This window comes from Trachinotus anak, unplaced genomic scaffold (assembly GCF_046630095.1).
Source record: "Trachinotus anak isolate AG129_WGS33_773 ecotype Australia unplaced genomic scaffold, CSIRO_AGI_Tana_v1 ptg000003l, whole genome shotgun sequence".
Classification (NCBI taxonomy): Eukaryota; Metazoa; Chordata; class Actinopteri; order Carangiformes; family Carangidae; genus Trachinotus; species Trachinotus anak.
In genome coordinates this window covers 11765301-11776040 of record NW_027273854.1, presented here as the reverse complement: position 1 = coordinate 11776040, position 10740 = coordinate 11765301, and the positions used below count along the sequence as shown (strand labels likewise).

Sequence of the window (10740 nt, the reverse complement as noted above, 5' to 3'; positions counted from 1 at the left end):
ATTTGAAGAGCTGTCAGCTCTCTCTGTGCCTCTTCAGCACAATCAGGGGCTAAGCCACCACTTCACAGGTCTGAGCAAACAGAACCACACTGTGCTCTGCTTTACTCTGCTGTCTGAGGAAGATACTGCATATCATTGAAAAAGGTGGCGCACGTGGCTGCGACAAGGGCCTCAGGGCAGACCAGCTAATAGAGTTTTACACAAAGAAAGAGCTAAAAACCTGCTTGGATCTTTGGTTATAGCATCTTGAGCCTCCTCTGCCCATCCAATGGAGGGCACTAGGCTATATGAAAAGAGGAATTAATAACAAGACTGTCCAATAATGGCTGACCTGTTTCTGCAGAATGCTACCTGAATCAGAAGGAGGAACGTGAAGGAAAAGTGGGAAGGAGTGAGGGTAGGCGAGAAAAGTGAAAAGGAGCAATCACACGCTCTTGAGTCTTTTCTCCTACATGTGAACAAATGAGCTGCGGGGGACGCAGGGAGGGGAGCACCACGATTAAGTGTTAAATAAAATATGGCCTGCTGACGTGAATTGATCATGGAGAAATGTGGGACAGAGAAAGGTGATTCTTCAAGTGTAGCTAGTGGAGCTGTGAAAGACCCCCACAGGGTTAGTGCCTGTCTGCTCTCCAGTACTTAATACAACATCATCATTGGTCCTTGTCACACAAACTCGATTACATGCAATCGTCTGGCGCTTTGATATAGGCGTGATCGTGTTGTGTGCGGGTTGATGTTCGCTGTTGGATTCAATATAGGGCAACAGATACTGTACATGTGTGATAGTATTTTACATGTGTAACTATAATGTGGTGTTACTCTTCAAAACCAAACCAGGGCAGGTTATGGTTGTTATGTATTGTGGTCATACCTCCACCTGACCTCATTACTTTGTGCAGTGATATGTGTGTATGAGGTCAGAGGTATGAAAGGCCTATGCAGGTCATTAGTGTGTGTGTGTGTGTGTGTGTGTGTATGTGTGTGTGTGTGTGTGTGTGTGTTATTAATCCATTACATCATCATTACACACATTGTCTGGGGACCTCACACACTCAGGTCCTCTCTGAACTGAACCATCACATGTGGACATGCACAAACGTGCAAAACCAAACACGTGTTATTGCTTCCAGCACCACAGAGAGCTTAGCTAATTTGTATGTTTTCCATGTGGATGTTTATTGCTTGTTACTAAGCAGAACATAGCTGATCCTGGTGGCATTTAAGCTGTTTAATTCTGCAGTTAATTGCGTGTGATCCTTGCATATGAGAATTACTGAAATCTGGATGTAACACTATAAGAATGACAACATGTTGGGGAACAAGACTAAGGGTCAGGTTATGCTTGATAGACAGACTGAAAGACACTGCCATCCTTAGCGCCATGCAGCTGGTTAAAAAGTAGAAACAAGTGCTGAAATGCAGAGGAGAATAATCGAGTCTCCAACATGCAGGGAGATTTCCCGGGGATTTCGTCTCCAGCCTGTTAAATCCATCAGAAACCTGTCAAGTATCAGGTGGCATTAATTATGGATGCCTTCTGTGATGGCTTAGCTGTTTGTTTAGTGCGCCTGTAAAATTGGACCCTGGATTTGAAGAGGAATGGGTCAGCGAGGTCAACGTGAGCACTGTGCCGCTCTTTCTCGCTTGCTCTCCTCCAATTTAGAGGCGGCACTCAAGGCATAATGAGAGGAGTGGGAAGAAATGGGAGCAACAGCAACAGTGAGTGAGAGAGAGAAGGTGAGAGACAATACGAGAGCAGGACGTTGAATAAAACATTACTGAGAGAAAGAGATGGATGGATAATTGGGGGAACTTTGTACTACTGCTGTTTGCAAGCCAGCATGTACAGTAGTGAACACACTGGCATGCTCACACACACGTGCGCAGAGTAACATATAACATGCACATGTATAAGCACATGCATGGACTCAACCGCAACTTTGGATTTCACTTCAGACCACACACAATCAGAAGGGAATTACCACAATCCTAATAATGAACACAGCTAACTGCTGCTCTGCAGGCCGGGGCAGGCTCTTCCTCCACTCTCCCCACCTCTGGGTAAGTCTCCCTGGACTAGGCAACCCAGTTCCTGCCCTTGTCCAGCACCAGGGACCAGCTGGTCTGAGCAGGCTCTTATAAAACCTCCATTATTAGACTTGGGAAATAGAGACAGTTAACACGACTGCAGCTGAGACTAAAGCCCCACGGCCCTGTCTGCAAATTACATTGCTTTCACAAACAATCCCATTGAAATACATAAGGCCACTGAGGAGTGACTTTGGTTTTGGGAAGCGTAGCCTTGATGGCCTGGTTTCAGCAGCTCTTATCATTGAGGGTCTGTGTGTGTGTGTATTCATCACTGCTACCAAGAATCACCAAAAAACTTTTCTATTAAATATGCAACAACTGTAAATACCGGCCCATAACTCCTCCTGAATGATCTAAATCTTCTGTTTTGCTGCAGATATGAGATACAGACAAGACTGTTACTTATTTACACTTCGCCAAAAACTTCACAGGATCTCTGCTCTCCGTTTCTCATCTAATCCTCCTGCCCACTTTGATTTTCACTTGTCTGCTTTTGCTGATTTATGTAGAGCCCCAATTTGGACATTGGCTGTTTGCTGTTGTCTAGACTGACATGTGTTTGTTTGCAGTTAGGCTTCTCTTATTGATCACAGCAGATAGCATCCCATTTTGTTTGCTCAAGTGTGCAAATCATAGTGGGACTGATTCCCATCACACAGCTGTGGAAAATAGTAGTGCCAGCCCGAAATCTTTTGTTTTTATGTCTGCATGTATCATTTAGCACTGATTTTCCAGCTACATAATGCATGCATATATTTCTCCACAGAAATGCACAAAAAAAAGGTCACAGATTAAGAAGCTAGTTTCACATTCATACTGGTTGTGAGCAGTTCAAACAAAGATTGTTTTTATCTTTTCAGATTGTTTAGGCCTGAGAGGTGAAGGTGTCGAGTCCTTGATAAGAAAAGAAAAGTCACCAAATACCGCACCATTATGTGTAATAAATATTCTCCCTGTCTTTCCTGAGAATCACTGATGCAAGAATACAATAATGATATCCTGACAGTAAAACAAAACGGGCTTAAATTAAACACTGCAGTCAATGTCTGAGTCGCCTTAAAGGTAAAACCCAAGTTTCACCTTCATTTTAAGTTTGCAGCTCTCTTTCTCCATGCTCAAATCTACTTTTATTTTATTTTTCAACTTTTATTTGGTTCTGTTCTAAATTATATACATTTTATTTTTATGTATTTATTTATGCATTATTTGTTTATGTATTTATGCATGTATGTATTTACAGTATAGTATTATTTTAATCACACCAGTATTCCTGATGTGATTATAATTGGTTTCCTGTCCATGAGGTTTTTTCTTACTACTTTTACACCGTGGCTGTATAAACTCACCTTTCATGTGTCTTGTAGGGTTTTGGTAACAGGCCTGTTGGTCCCTGTGTGTCTGGTCCAGCGGGCCAACATACTGTGCTGCGCAGTAAGAGTCCGTCCTCTGTCCTGCAGCGCCCTCGGCCGGCTCACCTTGTGTAAGTACACCAGGGGCAGTAAACAGAGACACAGTGGGTGGGAAGGCTTCGGTGTGACCATCATCGACAAGCCGGATCCGTGCAGGAGGCTGCGGCGTGTTTCGGGACCAGGAAAGCGAGTAGGCCGTGTCGGTACCGTGGTTCCGTCCGGAGCGGTAGGTACCGAGCATCACTGCCGCTGGCGTGGTCGTCATTTCGGATTGGTACACAGACCCGTGTTGGTCCGCTGGGGCGACCCGCCCTGACAACAGTGTCAGATTGGATGATATTATTTTAATGTTTTTGCACATGCGGCCCGTGGACACTCAGCACCGTGTTTCTGGAGATGTTATTGTTGATGGCTCCATCTTTGTTTTGCAGCACAACATGAGCTAATGCTAAAGCTCCGCAGGCAGAGAGCGCAGTTTCCTTTAAACCCGGAGAAAACACACTGTACTGCGTTGAGCTGCCTCCCAGGGATGTTGTTATTTAAGAGTTAGTAAACGGGGGCAGCCGAAAAACAACACAGCAGCAAGCCACTTGTTTGCAATCAGGTAAACAAATAGAGTCTGTGAGGCCTAATGATACTGGAGCAACAGTGATGTACAGAGAAACTGCGTAGTCACCCATGATAAAGCTAGTGGATCATTTCCTTCAACATATTTAAAAGCTGAAACAACAATAATCAGGATTTACCTCCATTTGGGCACCGCTTACTGGTAAGGCACCATTTATGAAGAGTTTATAGCTGCAATTTATGTTATTAACTAATGCTCTATAGATCTTTATAGATGGGTTGCCAGATTGTGAAAAATCCTGCTCCATCGCCACACTGTGTTTTTAGCTGTTGGATTCATTAGGGAGTTCAATGGACTGGACCTACTCTTCAAAAGGACTGCAGGACATCCACAAGAAACATTTATTTGACTTGATGGGCTGTAGAACCCATGATTTAGTAGCATTTAATTATTTTAATTAAATGTAGAGCCCATTAAAGTGTGATGGTGGAGGAGGGATAGTAGTATAATACTTATGTTATTTTACTGCTCATTTACCATGTTGGTTTGCATGTTGTAACTGTCTTTATATTGTATTTTATTGCCATGCATCATATATCAAAGCATTTATCATGCAGGGAAATGCCAAATAAATCAGAATTTGGCCATCACCTCGACAAAAGTAACACATACTAGTGCTCTCCTCAAATAAGAAATCCTTAAATGGTGATAGACCTTCTCTTTTTTCTTGACACTTGGCATCTGTATTAGTGTCTAGGAGACAGTAATATCTATATAGTATCCAGTGTCTCTGCTGATTGATGCAGTCATTATGGAGGATGTCGTTAAACCTTATGAAATACTCTATCCCACTAGTGTGACGCTTTGGCCTTGGTAGCACTACTTTAGGTGTGTTTTGATCTTTTCTGCGCTATCACACAACCTTTTACAAATTATACTTTTTTTGAAAGCTCTGATCTCCTGATTCTATGTGTGCAAAGCATTTTAGGAGCCATTGGTTCAAACTTATGACAGCGGCTCCAAAATGGTGCTGAAATAGTAAAGGCAGTATATTCCCATTTTGATGCCAGAAAACAGATGAAGAATAAAAAACTTACATTTCTACCACGTTTATGCCTCTATAACTTTGGCTCAATATATCTTTTTGTTTGTAAACTATAAAGAGTTACCTTTCAAAAGAGACCTGGGTTATGGCCGTAATCAAAAGCAATTGAAGAACGGTAAAATTTTTATGTGTTGTACCAACTTAGTGCGCTAAAAGACTGATTTCTTTTTGACAACTAGCAAAGATCCTTCTTTTTAGATAAGTGTCGTAATTTGTTTGTGTTTCATGTGTGGTCATACTTTATTAATATTGCAACCTTATAAGATATTAAATAACACTCACTTGTTTCTTAGCCTCTTTCACAAATCACCATGTCTAAAATCTGACTGTCTTTTTCTAGGAGAACACACTGATCCCTGCTCCACCAACAACTCAGATCTGGGTCACACTTCAGTGTCACCATGGACTCCTCCACCACATCTGCCGCGCTGCTGTGCCTGCTGGTGGGGGCTGTGGCAGCCATTCAGACCCCCCAGACAGGTGAGAGGGCTGGCTGTGAGCCAGATGAGATTGCAGAGTTCAAAAACAATGATGTAGCGTGAGCTGTAGAGAGAGGAAAAAGAAGCGAGGAATTTAAGGAGGTCAAGATGGCAGCATGCTGAATATGAGCTTTAATCTCAAACAAGATAATTTGGTTTTGTTTTTTGGTTGAAGTTTTATTTCTTTTTGTCCTATTTCAAGGCAGGGAAAGGTTGTGATTTTTAAATTTTGCTTGAAATCTTCATGATGAATACTGTATATTATATTCATTATTTTCATTATCAATCTGCAAATTATTTTCTTGATTAATTGATTTATTTATTGGTTTATATAATATCATAAAATAATTAAAAGTGCCTATCAAAATGTCCTTTTTAGTTCTTGTTTTGTTTAACTAGCAGTCCAAAATCTGAATACATTCATTTTACAATGATGTAAAGCAGAGAAAGTCAGCAAATGATGACATTTAGCAACCTGGAAAATGACTTAAATGATAAATGGAAATTATAAAAATGGTTGCTGATTATTTTGTTGTTGATCAACTAACTGATTAAGAGCTGTAAACCAATAAATCTCAATCTGAGTCTCTGGAGAAAAGAAGAGAGCAGAACAATTGTTCCAAACAGCTGTTCCATCTCAAGGTCAAAGACCAAAAAAAAAAACAAAAAAAAAATCAATGGTACAAAAAAATTTCAATGCTACTGTTTAGCAAGCATGTAAAAGTATAATTGTTCATCTCATGAGATTTGCTGTGGTTCAGGCCCGTTTACTGGCGCACAGCTGAATTCTGCTTGACACTGAGTCAGTGTCAGAAAACAGGTTCACACCATGGTCTGTAGTTCAGTCTGTTGTGTGTGAACCAGCTGAGACATTGACTGTTTCTGCAGTGTTTTTGGATAAGCAGCAGGCGAGCTCGGTGATCTCCCGTCAGAAGAGGGCCGTCAGTGGTGGTAACCCGGCCTCCAGCTTGGAGCAGGCTTGCATGGAGAAGGTGTGCACCTACGAGGAGGCCAGAAGGTTCTTCCAGGACTCGTATCGCACGGTGAGCCTTGCTTATTTATTACCCCCTAGTGTCTGCCTCTGTTTCATGAATGCACTGTGTAAATGACAGAGATAGCCACTGTGCTGCTTCAAGTGCACTTATCTTGCGTATTTTCTCTTCCAGGACATCTTCTGGTCCGTCTACATTGGTAAGTGCTATGTTAAAATGATTTCCCATCACTGTGCAGTCATTAGTAGTGCATTAGATCTTCTCAGATTTGCTTTCTGTGTTTAGATGGAGACCAGTGTGCAGAGAAGCCCTGCAAGAATGGAGCCCTGTGTTCAGACAGTGTGGGAGGGTATGACTGCGTCTGCAAGTCAGGTTTTACAGGGGTCCACTGTGAAACAGGTGAGGAGGAGATACCAGCAAGCTCTATGTGATCATCATCATAATTTACTTTTCATCTGGTGCATAAGTGCTGCAACCCTCCCCTCTCTGTTTTCACGGTGTAGACAACACGCTGTGCACCCTGGAAAAGAACAAGGGCTGCTCCCAGTTCTGTAAACCAGGCTACATATCCTACCAGTGTTCCTGCGCCCGTGGATGGAAGCTCAGCCAGACGGATAGGAATAAGTGTGAGCCTGCAGGTATGTCTGTTTTCAGGGTTAGGAGAGAGGGAGAAATAACCTAATGAGAGAAGAGTAATCATAACCATTTACATTGTTCTCTCAGTCAGATACCCCTGTGGTAAGGTCAGCAGTCTGAGTCAGTGGAATGACAGACAGTCCAGAAACACCCGAAACAACTTTGAGGGACTTCGCTGTACTTCTTCGGAGTGTCCCTGGCAGGTAGGAACACACACACTTATACACTGTGACACATTACATTTACCGCTTTATGTGTCAGTGATATTTTTCCATCGTGAACTATTTTTTATTGCAAGTGATGCAGGATCTTGTTACATATTCATGAGCTTCTTGTTGTTGTTTGCAGGCTCTTCTGAAAAGCTCAGAGTCTGCAGGATTCTGCAGCGGAGTCATTCTGAAGGAGAACCTGGTCTTGACCTCAGCTCAGTGCGCCAACAAATACAGCTCCTTCCAGGTGGCCGTTGGTGAGTAGACAAAACACAATATCACATCTACTGCACAATTACATGCAAATGTAAAAGTTAGCCAATTACTTACTAATGTAACATGAAAAATTCTGCATTTCCAAAGCAAGGAGGATAGTGTGGAGCTTGGTATAGGTGCAGGACAAACTCAGAAGACAAAAAGAAAAGAAAACAAAAGAAAACAAATTTCTAAGCATGTTAAAGTAAAGTCAGGAACAAGCCACTGACCCTTAACTGGGAATTATAAAGCCCTCCAACACCAAGTCTGCATCAGTGCAGTCTTACTTCAAATACAAGCCACCCTCCAAGAGAGGCGAAGCATCGCTTTGAGTCAGGGATGGAGGTAATGCCACAAACCTACAATTGTGAGTTCTGTGTGTTTATTGCCAAACAACTTTATCGTTTCTAAAATATTTTGGGTAACAATTTATTTCCTGCCTCCAACGGAGAAAGGCAAGACTGTTCCAAAGCTTGCCGGTGTATTTGTAATGAAGAGTTCCTCCACAGGCGTGAATGTGACTCCACATGGAGTCATGCTCTCTAAGGGGGAGGGTGTAGGGACTGGTTTGGAATATGGCCAAGGAGTGAGGGGAGCACAGACGCCAAAGACACAAGAAGAGGAGGAAACAAGACACAGGTGCAACATGTTAGGGCAATGCAGGTAATAAAAGAGGCAGGAGTCACACTGGGGTCAGGAAGTAAAAACAACAGACACATCAGCAAAGTAATTAAAAAAAAAAAAAAAAAAAGGCATGAAGTGACTGCCAGGGGCAGATCATGACCAACCATGCACATTAAAAATACCTAAAGAAAGGACTGTAGCTCACAAAGGACATATTTTAACATTTTTCAAATAGACATTTATTTCTCATTTGAGAACTGCATTTGTGTACAATGTTGAGATTATACATGGGAAGAAACATATTTGTAAGTAACCTAGGTTCTGCACCAGATACCTTTAAAGAGGAGGTAAAGGACATTACATTCTCTATTCATATATCTGCATTCATATTTATTCATATATATTTATTCATATATATGAATAGAGAATGTGTAGGAGACTTTCAATGCCAGTGTATCTCATGCAGCTATTTGTATATATGTGGTTGTGTTAATCAACCAGTACTGATGTTACTGGGAGTGGACAACTGTCTTATTTGTTGTAAATTTTCCATTTTCATCACAAAATATTCTCTCTGTTGACATTACATTTTACGATGTAAAGTAGAAATTATCATGCAGTTTGTAATGGCACGTCAAAACATGAGAAGAAACATGCACATGTGAAAATAAACCCAATGAATTTAAATACTATATTTGAAATCATGTCACATAAAAAAATAACAAAACTGTTTGCATACTGTATGGAAGCCAACACATGTCCGAAGAAAGTTAAATTCACATGAGGAATTTAACATTTGAGTATTTTAGGTTCACAGGATATTTTTAGTTCAGTTCACAACGAGGATTTATAAGGAAAATGGCTACATTTGGAAAAAAGTGACCAAAAAAATGAAAAAAAAAGTGATTATTATTCTATCAACTGATTAATTGTTTTATCCCTGAAAAATGATTGTGAAAAATGCCTGTTAAAAAAAGCGTCAAATAATAAATAACAAACAATATATTGACTAATCATTGCAGCTCTATACTGTATGTCAGTATGTGTGCATTAGCTTTATAATCACCATCATCCTGAATGTCTTGTCTCTTACCTGCACCTTCTCAGGCAAGCACAGCACAAGCTATGAAGAGGGAGAGCAGACACTGTATGTAAAAATAGTCCACATCCACCCGCGCTATGTGGAGGGTCGTCCTGAAAATGACTTGGCTGTGGTTGAGCTCCGCGACCGCATCACCTTTAGGAAAGATGTGATTGCTGCCTGTCTGCCAGAAAGGGACTTTGCCGAGAGCATCTTGATGACAGGAGACTTCCCTGTCGTGGTCACTGGCTGGAAAGAACCCAAGCAGGGATCTGTTTTGGAGGACCCGCTCACCCTTAACCACCTGGTGTACAACCAGCTGCCTCAGTGTCTGGAGACTCACCCCAACCTGATAACCAATAAAATGGGCTGCACTGCTCCTCGGGCAAATGCCGACTGCACCATGGGCTCCGGCACACCCTTGCTTACACTGTACAGGGAGGTGTTCTTCCTCACTGGGGTGGTGAGCCAGCCACAAGGGTCCGAGTGTAGCAAAGGCTACATCTTCCAGAAAGTGTCACGCTACCTCAACTGGCTGCAGCCTCTCATGGGTTCCCGTTAGATGGGGTAGTCATGGTAAACGTGATGGCTACAAATTTATGGTAATGCAGGTGAATATATATAATAAACCAGATGACTATTTCCATGTGTGCACTTCTAGCTCAGTCTTTTTTTTTTGTTCTGCCTTTAGTATTTTAATAATCCCCATCTCCGAATGGAAGAACTATCCTAACAACATATAGTCTCAGTCTAGGTGATTGCTGCCCATCTCTTTCTATGGACTTCCTCATTTAACCACAAGGTGGCTCTCTGTTAACATAAACAGAGAAGCACTTACTGTATTTATCCACCAACCATATGACCAAGCCAGGAAGTGAATTATTCAGCATGTGTTTTGTGATGTGGACAGACCTTTTAATAACCTTTGAGTGATGTTATTTTTAATGACTGTTTCAGTGACTACTGCACACTGTAATATTCCTAGTAATCACTGTTCTATGAATGTAATAAACCCCAACATCACACCTGATTTAAGTACTGTCGTTTGTGGATGAAGCATAATGTAGTATTTCTAGAAGATACTAAGGAAAAAATTGTTTGCAGGAATCCTATTTTATTTCAAAATTTGACATTTCATGATAAGCTTGAGATACGCCATCTTGCTTTCGATGGTTTTCCACAACCCCAAACTACACCCAAACATATCTATCACAACCATCATCTGCATGAAACTAACAAGATATAAAAGGAAAGGAGCAGCTGCCACACTATGTAAAATAATGCCAGT

The 10740-nt window shown here is 41.5% G+C and overlaps 1 protein-coding gene across 3 annotated transcripts; it reads left to right on the top strand.

Annotated features, from left to right (window-relative positions):
- Positions 1-3571: 3571 nt before the first annotated feature.
- On the top strand, positions 3572-10482 carry proza (protein Z, vitamin K-dependent plasma glycoprotein a). Of its 3 annotated transcripts, none has more exons than XM_071473682.1 (9): positions 3572-3729; positions 5517-5656; positions 6544-6698; positions 6822-6846; positions 6933-7046; positions 7151-7285; positions 7371-7486; positions 7632-7749; positions 9479-10482. In XM_071473682.1, the coding sequence occupies exons 2-9, from the start codon at positions 5578-5580 to the stop codon at positions 10012-10014; spliced, it is 1278 nt and encodes a 425-aa protein (XP_071329783.1). In that variant the 5' UTR covers positions 3572-3729; positions 5517-5577; the 3' UTR covers positions 10015-10482. The 3 variants fall into 3 exon arrangements, with proteins under 3 accessions (XP_071329783.1, XP_071329784.1, XP_071329785.1); XM_071473683.1 differs by having other exon boundaries at positions 3574-4272; XM_071473684.1 differs by lacking the exon at positions 3572-3729 and adding an exon at positions 3747-4107.
- The last annotated feature ends 258 nt before the right edge of the window (positions 10483-10740 follow it).

Coding starts and splice junctions, on each gene's coding strand:
- proza (XM_071473682.1), top strand. CDS start 5,578: ATGGACTCCTCCACCACATCTGCCGCGCTGCTGTGCCTGCTGGTGGGG. Junction 6,699..6,821: donor TCCAGGACTCGTATCGCACG/GTGAGCCTTGCT, acceptor TTTCTCTTCCAG/GACATCTTCTGGTCCGTCTA. Junction 7,750..9,478: donor CTCCTTCCAGGTGGCCGTTG/GTGAGTAGACAA, acceptor GCACCTTCTCAG/GCAAGCACAGCACAAGCTAT.